The sequence below is a fragment of the Cygnus atratus genome, chromosome 3, assembly GCF_013377495.2.
Source record: "Cygnus atratus isolate AKBS03 ecotype Queensland, Australia chromosome 3, CAtr_DNAZoo_HiC_assembly, whole genome shotgun sequence".
Classification (NCBI taxonomy): Eukaryota; Metazoa; Chordata; class Aves; order Anseriformes; family Anatidae; genus Cygnus; species Cygnus atratus.
The window spans coordinates 60,894,798-60,908,020 of NC_066364.1; the positions used below are offsets into that span (position 1 = coordinate 60,894,798).

General features: G+C 35.2%; 1 protein-coding gene across 2 annotated transcripts in view; it reads right to left on the reverse strand.

The window, feature by feature from the left end:
• Nucleotides 1-13,223, reverse strand: part of AHI1 (Abelson helper integration site 1) — a 94,599-nt gene that overhangs the window by 18,709 nt on the left and 62,667 nt on the right. For both annotated transcript variants that reach the window (XM_035538747.2, XM_035538748.2), the window contains exons 21-22: nucleotides 7,073-7,131; nucleotides 1,786-1,851 (exon numbers count right to left, since the gene is read on the reverse strand). In XM_035538747.2, coding sequence (XP_035394640.1) covers nucleotides 1,786-1,851; nucleotides 7,073-7,131 — 125 coding nt within the window. The remainder of the gene's footprint in view (nucleotides 1-1,785; nucleotides 1,852-7,072; nucleotides 7,132-13,223) is intronic.

A 13,223-nucleotide genomic window follows, 5' to 3' on the forward strand; every position in this document is an offset into this window, starting at 1 on the left:
GGATTTGCATATACGATTTTAAAAATATCTGCAAAAAATAGGTATATATTCCATTTCATATAACAAAGCCATTTGCCACTGAAAAACACAATACTTTTCAGGATAAAAGTGGTAACAGTGGTCAACATCATGCACACTACATATAATGCATTACCAGAAGCCTGCTTTCTACTCTGAATATGAAGATATCAAGCATAATTTCTTATTTATTTCCCCTGATCTATGAACAAAAATCTGTCCTGACAAATTCAGAGTCAGAAAAAAATGAAAAGAAGTGAACTGAAAGAATAAGGGAATTGCTCACTTCCCTCATCATAAGTGGAAACCAGAATTATGACTTATTTTACAAAAAGAACACTATTTCCCTACATATAATCCTCACCTCAGGTCCCCCTATGAAATCATAGACAGGTCAGAAACAGAGATTATTAGGGAGTGATAGAAAGAATAGGGGATTAAAGACAGCAAAGTCATTATGAAAATAGGGATTTGGAGTAAACTTCCTTTTATTACCTATGAATGCATTTAAATCCTAAAATTGCTGATCTGTACAGTGCTTTTCATATTTGTATTTCTATTTTCAGTATGATCACCTACAAGTTATAGGTGTAAAAATGTAACCAATGTCATTTGTATGACATTGTATGAAAATACTTGCACATCACTGATGAATCATTTATGAATGGGAAAAAATGAAAATGTTTCTACCATTGAAAGTTGAATTGGTAATTTGTGAGCTGGTCAGCATCAAAGCAAAAATAATAGCTTAGCTGTCAGTAGACAGGAAATACATCTAAATGTGTGAACAGTAATCATGCGCTTACATAAAGGAGCTAAACAATGACCATCCTTTGTCATAATTCTCCTCCCTGCATTAACAAAGCTAATACAACTACAGGTGATGTTGACAGTATAGAAATATGAACTACGGAATAGAACAGAACCAAATTAAAACACACTACAGAGCACCATACAGAAGTGGTGCAGAACTGGAAGCTTAAATTATGATGTCCAGTAAGGGGTGCTATAACAGTAGCCACTTCAGCTTAATGGCAAAGGTTTCCTTAGTGATAGTACTATGAAAGGTCACTTAAGGTAAAAGGAATTTAGCACTAATTACTTAGCAGAATGAAACCCAATGAAAGGCAGAGTAATAAATACTTCTTTTTGCTGTGCCTTTTTGCAAGGCAGTTTTAGTGTAAATGTTTTGTCGTTTGGAAAAAATTACAAAAATTCAGTAACATGGAAACACTGCCAACAAACAGTTCAAACCAACCAAGCAAGCCCCGCAATCTGTCTCCCAGAAATAAAAAAATAAAATACCAATGTGTCCTGTACCACAACTGGTTTAGCAAGCCTGAAAATTTAAAAGAAATGTGGAAATTGCCGTTATATTCTCTGGAGACAAATGATCAGAAAATGAGCATGAGGGGGATACAGGAAATGCATCTCTGGATCAAAGAAGAATATAAAAGCCTCACAATTATGCCCAAAGCAATGGAATTTCTTCTGATGTGATATTCAGATACATGTTAAATGCTGTCTGGGTCCAAATCAAGTAAGAAGAAGTTAAAAATCTACATCCATCAACATTTTACGAAATGACTTTTCAGGAGTGATATAAGAACAGCAGTAACATGGGTAATGGTGGTTATGAACATGTTGATAAGGATAATCTAGAGTGGCAAAAAAATCATTGGGATCATGCTAAAAAAGAAGTTTTCAAAAGCACAGATGCTGTGCAACAGGTAATGGAGATAATGCAAAAAGTTACATAATACTTACTGTCTCTTGCCTGAGTGGGCAACTGCTTCCTCCTCTTTCCCCCAGTGCAGCTAGGCAGTCATCACTCTAGAAGAAGAAATGATTTCAACTTTAACATGAAGTATTTTAATAAACTAGAATTTAAAGTATTTTCCATATTTGTCACATCTGCTGCTGCAGCAAAAAAAACTACAATAAAAATACTTTTTTAAAAAAGAAAAAGCAGAAGTGATGTTGAGCAACCATGAGTGATATTGACTATACAGATGTTTAGAATATATTCACTAAGTTTTTCAAGTATGTACACTCTGCTAAAGACAACATGTGGGAGGACAGGATTGATGATTACACAGTCTAAGCTTGTCTGCACTGAAAATAATACAGTAGATGTTTAAGAAATTGTTGCAGTTAACTTTAGCTCTGAACTGGTATGCAAAAGATGTCACTTTCATGTAATGGAGAATTTCAGGTTGGTCTTAACATAACTAATACTTTCACATTCAGTTCTAATTGCTCCATCTTTGACATTCATCTTCCAATGAAGTCAAAGGAATACCATATATAAAATGTAATAATTAGGGTGTGCCAGTAGCTAAAAAATTTGATTTCTGTCAAAAAACAGAGCCTTTCATTTGCGAGATATAAAACAGAAATACAGTGAAAATTAGCAGAAGAGAAATCAGAACAATGGAAGAGATTGAACTTTGCTGGTTGCTTAAATTAACTTTTTCCAACGGCCTATTTTCACAATGTGGAAACCAGTTTCCCCTAGATTTTGCGTGCATCAAAGGATACCAACTACACTGTGGAATAGAAATACTACATAGCAATTAAAATATTTTAGAAGAATCAAATCTGAATATTGTGGAGTAAACAACATTTCCAGCTATAACAGATTGTGCCATGTTATAAACAACATTGATATTTGAGAATTTCTATCCAACATACTACTTTTTCATATTTTAGAGCCCATTTAACTGTCTTTTGCATTAACTTTTCTCTTTTTTTTTAAATGTACTTAAAATATATTGCTCCCTTTATTATCTATTTATATTAGGATGATTCAAGAAACATCATTATTGCAATCTTCAACAGAATAAATGGCATTCTGTAGGACAGAGATTCTTGCCCTTACACGTTGTTTTCTTAACTTAGCTATGCTTATCCCATACAGGAAAGAAATCTTTTATACTCCTGCAAACCAAGGTTTCATATTGTCTCCAGATTGTTTAGGCAGCGTCACAATAGTTAGATACACACACAGTGCATACTGATGAATGCAGTACAAAAGTGAACAGTTGCACTCAGTTATTATAATTTACCAGAACATCTAAGCCTACCACCTAGAGTTCTGAATAATTGTGTGTATACACAGAGGACAAAAACAAAACAAAAAACAAAACAAAAAAGACCCAACAAAACAAAACAACAACAAAACAACAAACCTGCCTGATTTGATAAGCAAATTTTGAACAAAGAATAGTGGAAGCGCAGTTCAGAGTAAGAGGTCTGACCAATGGTCTACCGGTAGTTAGCAGTGCCTTCCACATTTCAGCTAATTCTCATTTTTCATTCTCAAGGTTAAGAGAACTGTGCAGGCAATGTGCTTAGCCTGTGGGATGGGAGTGCCTCCTGTTGCTCAAAAATGATTCATCAGAATTATTAGTAGTATTATTTAGGTATCTAGCTCAGGTACTCACATTGCCCCATTTATTGTGTCTCAATCTGACTCTTTTTGTTTTTTTTAATAAAGTATTTATGTGCTCTCAAACACTCGATGTAAGAAGACCTCGAAGGGAGCAAGTTGTTTGGAAATAACAAGCTAAAATCCATGAGTCATCCTGAGACTATGCTGAATGTTCTCAGATACTGCGTTAAACTTTTAAGGCAACACCAATCCAGAGAATTTCTTCTTAAAGAGGTACATGAAACACGGCATAGGCTGCCCATACATCCCCCTTCCAGTCCCTGTGGCAGCTGAAACACGAATTGGGGAATTGCCTGCGGCTGCTTACCACAAGCGTGCTAACCCTGTGTAGTACCGGAGCCAGCTCTGCCACGCTATGTGATTTATCAAACATCCTAACTACCAGTTACTCTGGTAGTAAACCACCCAGCAAAAACAACTGGCATTTCAGTCTAAAAACATTAGATTTTTTAATGCCATATCAAAAGATTAAGCCACATTTTCAGGCTTACAAAAAAGCAACAGGTGTACTGAAGTGTACAAATACACTGTTCTTAATGTAATAATAATGTCTTCTTTTTTTAATGCAAGATGGAAGCCAGTTAATCCTCTTCTTGCATCCATACAGACATGGGGTCTATAGTTATGCTCCAAGGAGCTGGTCTTACTGTGAGGCAAACCACCTGTGAGAAAATGGAATAAAATGCTTGCTGAAAAAGCCCACCATGTCACATTGATTTGGCTCAGACAAAACTGTGAGAAGCTTTTAGCATAAGGAACATCCTCAGATGAAGACAAATGGATCCAGCAGTTGATTCAGAGCTCCACACCATGGAGCATTATATCGGTTATCCACAACAGGCCCACTTAAAGCTTTGGTTTTACTAACAAAAATGGACAAAAAATGTTTTAATAACTAATACGAGAGAGCACTGCAGGTAAGAATCACCTGGTAAGTAAGTTGCTGTATCAAGTGTCACTGATTCCTACTAATAGCACTAATTAAAATATTTATGGCTTCTTCTTAACTGGGCATTTTCAGTGATTGTGGTAACAGAGGTTTTGCTTTTATATTCAGGCAGATTCAGGTGGCCAACAAGATTTGGGCATCAGAGGGCATTCGTGACCTTAAAAGAAGCAGCACTGAGTAAGAAGTGATACGTTTTTTACTGCCTTTTCTGAAAAATTTCAGCAGTTCATTTCCAGCACTGAACAAATATACTTCAAGTACCACAAGTATCTGCCTGCTTCCTGTCAGAGGGAGAGACTCGGTGACACAAAGAAGGACAAACGTCTCTTTCCTCAATGCTGCACAGTGCCACAGGTTCTCTCCAGCTCCCTGTACCTCTCTCTGCCAGAGTGGAAGAGAAACCGGGAGTATGACTTGTGCAGACACTCCAGCAAGGACACGGAGAATGTGTATTACAGCTTCCCTTGTCTGGTCAACAGATCCGTGCCTCAGTGCTTAACACCTGAGGTTCTGAGACTGAGGTTTTTTGGTGGTGGTGGCTTTGCTTTTGCTTGTTTTTAAGAACAGAAAATTAGAAATGAACACACAACACTGGGAAAAAAACAAACAAAAAAAAACACAACAACATGACTGGCTTAAAAATGTGATAATACTGAAAGCGTTTTTAAAATTTATGGAATCTGAGCTTCTACAGTTTCTCTGTTGTTTTCATTTTTCCTTATGAAGCCAAGTGTTAGAAATTTACTTAATCCTCTCCTTCCCTAAGAACATCATGTAATCTCTTTACTCCAGGAACTGAAGTTTTAAACGAAACACAAAATAAGCTGAGAGTTAACATAAAGTAATGTAATATTGTTAGCACTGTCATATTTTTGTTCTTGCTCTCTGTTCCAATTAATTGTCAACACATGCTGAGCTCAGGACACTTAACTGCACAAATTTAGTCTACAGGAAACAGAAGTACAAGGACAGTATTAACAGCTAAATTAAAATGATTCTAAAAGCATTAGCTGCTAAGAATAACGTACTCTTCTTTGGTCTTAATTAATCTGTCTGCTATCACAAAACTAGTGTAAAGATACTTCCTTAGGCTTCAGATGACTACAATCCTTATTTGATTACAGCCTTTCAATATTTAATGAGCATGGGAATCTATAATCTGCCTAGAGGAAATAAAACAAAAAACAAAAAAACAATAACCTGTGCCAGGCTGCACTTTATTGAAACCTACAATGTACAAACAGAAAACAGAAATGCAAACACAGCTGCTGCAGTAAAGCCCACAGGGATTAAAAAAAAAAAAAAAAGAAAAGAAAAAAAGAAAAAAGACAGGAAAGAAAAGAAAAAAAGGGAAAAAAAGATCAATTCAGATGTATGTGGAATACTCCAGCTCCTAAAATTATTCAAAACCTTTTCAACTGTTTTGTCATTTGTTACTATTTTCCTTTCTTGATATGAACAAATCAATTTATCTGCACTAACAACATACACATATTTCGGCATATTATTATTTATATACCAGAAAATGTAACTAAAATACTCAAAACCTTAATCTAACCCTCAGGGAAAAAATATTTAGTATTTACCAAAACAGCTGATCGTATAAATGCTTATAAAGCTTTCTGTGAAAGAGAACACTAAAATACTCGTTGAATAATTTATCATTTTTCCTAAAAATTAGACAGCGATGGCTTATAAGTCAAAAATGTATAAACAAGAACCAATTAGACAAAAAAAGAAATAGCAATGGAAAACTGAACTTTCAAAAATTTTTGGTGAATCCTATGCACCTTACAAGCCTACTGTTAACAGATTCTATTAAATGATGCAGGTCCAAAAAAGACAACCCCAAACCTCAAACTGTAAAACAACTATAAACAATCCATGTTAATTTATGTTATTTTCTAACATTTCTCTGAAAAATTGCAATCACTATACAATTAACACAGAATGTTAAATGCTGACATTCTGTACATGGGGGCAGGGAGGACTAACATGTCCTGTACAACAGGCCCAGCCTTCTAGAGCTCCCTACACTTTCAATGTCCAGACCACCACTCACTCTTCCATCATCTGATGAGTCCCTCCATGCTTAATCCAGGTTTATCAAGTGTGTAGTTGGAATTAATGGCATTTACAGATCCTGCTGGTTTTTTATTACAGTGATCAGGAAACAAGAAATATAATAAAGGAAAAAATAACATTACTGTATGCTTCCAATCAATACTTACATATAAGCAATTAAATTAACAGAGGATAGCTGTGATGTCACTTGTTAAAAAAAAGATGAAATATGAGTAAATAGTAAAAACAGGATTAAATTTCAAGATACTGTCCCATTTTTCTCCCCCATTGATGCCCATATTCTTAATACGAATCAATAATACTGGACTGTGATTTTGGCTTATTTATTTCTAGATAACAAAAAGTAAAACTTGAAAAAAATAAAGCTTTAATTTGCAGATATCTGATCTCTCTACCAGCTAGCAGTGGCAGAACCTTATTTGCCCTTGCAGACAATTTGCTGAATTCTTCTGTGAATAAAGACAGGATAAAAAAAAAAAAAACCTCTCTACAATAAGAACTTGTGAATAATGACATTTTAAAGTTAAACATCAATTTAAAAAAAATGCAAAGATAGAATTCCTTACCGTCTGTATTCTACCCAATAGTGTTCCGCTAAGAGGATTTCCTACTGGGCTGAAACACCCTGTGAAAAGAAAAGGCTGTGAATTTTTTGCTTGTTATCCTTTTCCACCGAATAAACCATTTTATTTTAAAATCATTATGTTAGCAGGATATGTTTGACAAAATTCTAATGAAAAGCAGCAGCATCTTTCAGTCGCAACTATGCATCCTTCAGTCAGGAACAGTTGGAGGGTTTATTTAACTAACAGACCTGACACAAGGTTAACTAATCCAATATTTCCATTCAAATGATTTGGAGAAATAGCTCTAACTATGTCCACATGCCACCTCGTGCTCAGAGCTGACACTATTATCTAGCCTGTATTGCTTTTCTCTTCATTGAATTTCCAAGTAATGCATACAAAGTTTTCCAACAGAAACGATCACAAAAACTCTCAAAGGAATTACTTCCTTATTTTATCTGAAAGAATAACTATGCCTATTCAGTAGTTCCCTTTGATCATCTGAGTTCCTATCACAACACATCTTGCTGTTTATTTTATTCATTCTCAACATAGTGCATTTGAACAAGTACTTGTAAATTCTTTTATTTCCAAACTATTATGTTAACTACTAAGCCCAGGAAAATCCTTTCATCACTTATGGATTTACCTTTTTGTTATTGGTCTCCTCAGCTGTATACTTAAGAAAACATCTTAAAAAGACACAAAAATCTGAAAATTGTTGAACATGACAATGAAAAATGCTACTGCTTCACTGGAGAATGTTTTTTCTTTTCTCAAGTATAGTGATGCCAGACAACACAGAGTTAAGCTCACTGGATTTTCTCTGTGAGACACTAGATTTGAAACAAGCTATGTTTTCGAACACGAATGAGTTCTGAAAACTCATTTTCATTTACCACTCCAAAAGCCTACTCTTAAGGAGCCCAGTATATGAATAAAGAGGATTTTTGAGATTCAGATTCCCATGTACTGGCACAGCTCCATAGGGAAGCTTGCACAATTCCACCTACAGTATACTTTCTAAAGCCTAGTGGTTTAGACTTTCACAGGAGATTTACTCATAAATGTTTAATCATTAAGATATTTAGATATTTCCAAATATAATAAAAGATGCAAGATCAAACAATCATAATTAAGCCATGCTCCTGCAGATCATTTGTATGTCAATATTTTTTTACTTGTGAAAAATCCTAAATAAGTACAATAATTAATTTTTAAATCTAGTATATGAATTAAAAAATGTGATCTTAATCATTTCAAAAAAGTTTGTATAAATTCTGAAATTCTTCATTTTGAAAGGCTTGCTTTAATTTTTATTTCATTAATTTCCACTCTTTGTGGAAGAGGAAAAGAGATGAGAATAGAAACTGTGTTCTGAATTCAACTGACACTCAAAGATGGGAGACCTGAAGCTTACATTTCTTCAAGTATGTTATTTGCCAAAACATTTGTTCAGCACTAACACCAAAGATCAGTGTTCCTACTAACGTTACTATCTGTGTAGTCATACATAGATACATATGGATATGCTATTGCATACAGGTGTCATATCAACTATTTGATTAAAAACAGTTCAAACTCAAGACTAATAAAATATCTGCACGATAAAAAAAATATTTTTCCCTTTGGATAATTGTAGTGTCTATGCCAGTTCACATAAATCCATTCTAAGGTAAAAGTTGTAAAAAACATATCATGAAATCAATTGCTTATTTGAAAGAAAAATCTTCCAAGTTTAAAAAAAATGCCCCCCCCTTTTTTTTTTAAAATCAGTAACACCAATTACTTTCTTGTTCTCCTGTGGAGAAAGATGTATTACCTCTGAGTACTTCAGGACTGTATTTATGTGAGTACTCCTGTGGGCCTCTATATGCAGCTGCTTGTCAAGTGAAGACTTAATTGGGGGAATATCAGTCTAACCATAAAACCTGAATAAAGGCAGTGCAGACCTGTTCTGCTGCAAGCACAGGAAAGAGGCAGATTTGTAACTCAAAGACATAAGGAATACTGTACTGAATTCTAGCATCTAGCACTGGTTGTGACTTAGCATTTCCTGTCAGCAGAGCCTTCTTTCAAAGCAAGCAGGGAATTCCTATTACTTTGCTTGAGGTGCAAATGCTGACCAGAGCACAGCACACTCGGTTTCAAGTGTTCTGTGCTCCACAGAGCCAATGCTATTTGTTCATATTGATCGTGATCTGGTTACCCCTGACTGTTCTTTAGTGTTATCCTTGGTTGTTTTCAGCTATCAAGCATTATTAGCCTTCACATTGATGACACTGACATTTAAAAACCACAGTTGAAACCTCCCTCATTCACAAAACAAGGTCCATTCAGCAAGCAAGGAAATCCATCCCTTCATTCTCAAACGATGCAGTAGATTTTTAAAGCAATGCTACACAGTTATTGGCTTGACATGGTTCCACGCCTGATGAAGCATGTAAATGACACCGAGCAGGTGTGACTAACAGCCTCAGCAGTGCTTGCTTCAATTCTCTCTGATCCAGGCTGGGCAAACTTTCCAACTACTGTACTGAGGTACTGAAATTGAGGTCAGGATTGCAGAAGGACATTTCATCCAAAAATGATGTTTACAGAACACCATGACTTGTGGGAGCTTTTACTTAGCCTGATAAAGGTAATTAAATCTCCTGTAAGGTCAAACCTGAAAAAAACACATTCCCCCAGGTCTTTTTGGACTGCTTTATCTTAATGATGCTTCAGAATCACTACTGGGGAAGCGCTTCTATTGACTCAGAGGATTTATTTGAACTTTCCAACAATCATCTCTCTTAACAGCTTCTGATGTCACCTTCAACGCCCTGTACATCTCGAGAAGCTAATCTTTCCTGTGAAAGTATTAACATTTGAATTACTGTATTTCCTATTACTCTGCACTGATTCTTCAGAGGTCTCCTTCACAAGGTATTTTATATGAGAAGAATAAATCACTTCTAGGAAAACCTACTGCTAGTGTCCAAATGTGATGTTAAATGTCTCAAAATGATAGGTGCTATTGCTTTTTCTTATATGACCAGAATTTCCCCATTGACACAATTTAACAGCAGGACAGCTCTTATTATTTTGCGAGTCCAAGCATGCACTGAGTTTATGTAAATGACGACCAAATTGATATCTTGTGAGAAACAGGATAGCTGTCTGCCTTGATGGGGAGTCTCAAATTGTATTAGTTTTCTGTACAATTTAAACAGTGAACTGCAAATGCATCCTTCGTCCCCTGGCCATTTCTGGCGATATATTCTCCGCCAGTATAATCACAACTAAAGAGGAAAGATAGAAACCAGGTAGTTGTTCTCCTGTCCAGAACACATGTCCACATTACCAGGTTCCCAGTTTTATTGTGCTTTCACTGGAAGAAAAATATTACCCCCTACTCTAGATAAGCATGTTGTGTGAAGCGATCAAATTCCAAATAGTTGGGCTGAAATACACCGGATGCAGATGAGTTCAGTTCCACACAGATTAGATTTATACAGAAATTTAAATGAGGAAGTAGCTTGTATTTCACAACAATGATAACAACAGTGCCCCCAAAATAGCACTAGCAATTAATTGAGAACACTTCCTATTAAACAGCAGCATCTTTAGTTATTGCATTTGTTCTAAAGTAATAGCAAGAGAGCCAGGACAGGGACAAAATGTCCTTCTAGGTAGTCACATGATTATACTATTATCATATTGGAGTACCTACGACCACCTAATATGAAATGTTTATGTGAAAAAATCCTCTTTTAACAGAGGCTGAGACAATTCTCGTGTTTGTTTTTTTTATTAACTTTTCAAAAGAGTAGTTTTTCTCCCTTCATGAAATTCTCTTGATAAACTAATTCTGTAAATCAATAAAAGTATTTTTGCATCATAAATCTCTGGTAATTCCAATCTCTTGGAATCTACAGTTAGTGAAATCACCCAAAGGTTTAGCATGGAAAGTCCTCAGAAAATCAATGAACAATACCACTGAACAAATAAATAACTAGAAAACAGAAAGAAGGTAATATTCCAGCTTATTTCGGTGATGAACCCCTCTAAAGCATACAGAGAAAAAAATCTTATCTATTCCAGTTTCACATTATTAATTTTGTCTTTAAAAAGAAAAAAAGAAAAATGCCCTGAAAGACATGAAAATAAACTCTGCTTCTAAGAAATAGTATTTCTTATTGCAGACATACATCTCGTAATTTATATTGTGGCCTCTTGCAACATAGCATGGTTAAAATATACCCAAATAAACAATAAACATCTCAAAAAAAAGGCATCTGAAATATACGATGAATACGTGTGTATCAGCTCATCCCCTTTTCCAATCACCTTTTGTGGCTTTACAACTATTTCTAGTAAACAATTATGTTTTCAGCAGAGTCACCTAATCAAAAGTATGACTTTTGCGACAAGATCTTTAAGTACGCAGTATAATCTTTAATTCAGGTTTCAAGAAAAAGGTTTTTATTTGTTTGTTTTTAAAATAAAAGTTTTCAGAGCAGTATAACTCAGTTCTTTCTGGGACTTTATTTTCCAAGCTAGGTATTGTATAAGAGAAAGAAGACCATTTTGTAATGATATAAATACATATTAAACTTCCCTCAAAGGCTTTATCCTCACAATAATTATGCTTTAACAGATCAAACAGAATTCATTAAATAAAAGAATTGTTTATATATTGGATAAGAAACTGTTTTCCTTTACTTAAGCACAAGATCACAAATACTTTCAAAACCCACCACAAACATCTTCAGATGCAGTTCACATAAAACTAAAGGAAAGGATGCACTCATTGAACACACACGTACCTTTTCATTTTACCGGCAAAACAGACGTTATTACTAACGTCCAACACTGTAGGTGAGCACTCAGTTCAAATTCTGTTACAAATTACTTAGTCTAGCTCCTATGGTTCTCAATGTATTCTAAACTGAATGGAAAATAGCTAGGACCAAAATGTATTGAAATTTGTTTAAACAGAGTTTAATCTGTATCGTCGCTTTTAAAACCACTTTGAAACACATTCAGCTGAAGCTGTAAAGCATTAAAACCTCTTTCAAAAGCTGTTCCTTGCCTTACTCTGAATTGACTATTTTTATCAGTCTTTCTAAAATATTGTTTTATTTTTAACTAGTCTGAGGCCAAAGGAAATGGTTAATTCTCTTCAGAGCCTGTATCTTCCCCGTATATTCTCAAAACAGACTGTTCTGACATGCTATATATTTAAGTGTACATGCAAAGTGCTGTGATGGCATCACTACTGAATGCAGCCTTCTGCAAACACCCACATGGCTCTTGCAATATATTCTGCAGACTCACAGAACTCTACCCAATGACAGGTGAGCCCATGTTGTTACTAGCCTCTCCTCATCTTTTCCCCACTTACGTTTTCTTTCAGAGCAACCAATTCATCACCTCAATCCAGGGATCATTTTCTAAATGGGGTTCCAATTTGTTACCTATATCTATCCATTTAAAAACAAAGCATAAAGGACAAATAAAATCCCTCTGTTTATTGTCTTACTTTCTACAATATAAATATATATATATAAACTTCATTTATTATACCTGTTAGATATGAGAAGTGTTTTCATTTTATATACTTAAAAAGTGTGTGTGTGTGTGTGTGTGAGAGAGAGAGAGAGAGAGAGAGAAACTCCAGCTTTACAGCTGCTAGATGTCACTGCTCCAGTTAGTGTAGAGAGTGATCTAGGTGTCAGTGACAAAAAAAATCAATTAAGAGCTGTGCTGACAGGTGGGGAAAGGCATAACATCTTTTTGTTTCCTTTCCCCATTCCCATTAGTATTATGAAAACTCACAAACCAACAAAAGACACAAAACTTAGAAACATATGTCAATAGGTCAGACTGTGAATGACACTCAAAATACTACACTATACAGAAAAATCTGCACAGGAGGATATAAGCTTTCCATCAGAAAGTATGCAATATTTATCTTTTTACCAATTGTTTACTAAATGCTGGTCTTAAAAACAGTTACCCAGAAAAATAACTTCAGAGAGTTACACAATTCAGTACCATGCAGTTCCACACATACTGCTGCTGCTGCTTCCACAACACCAAGTGATTTTCCAGCAGATGCACCAACTCCAGGTATTAGGAGAAAGTTGGCTTCGCAAACTGAGAG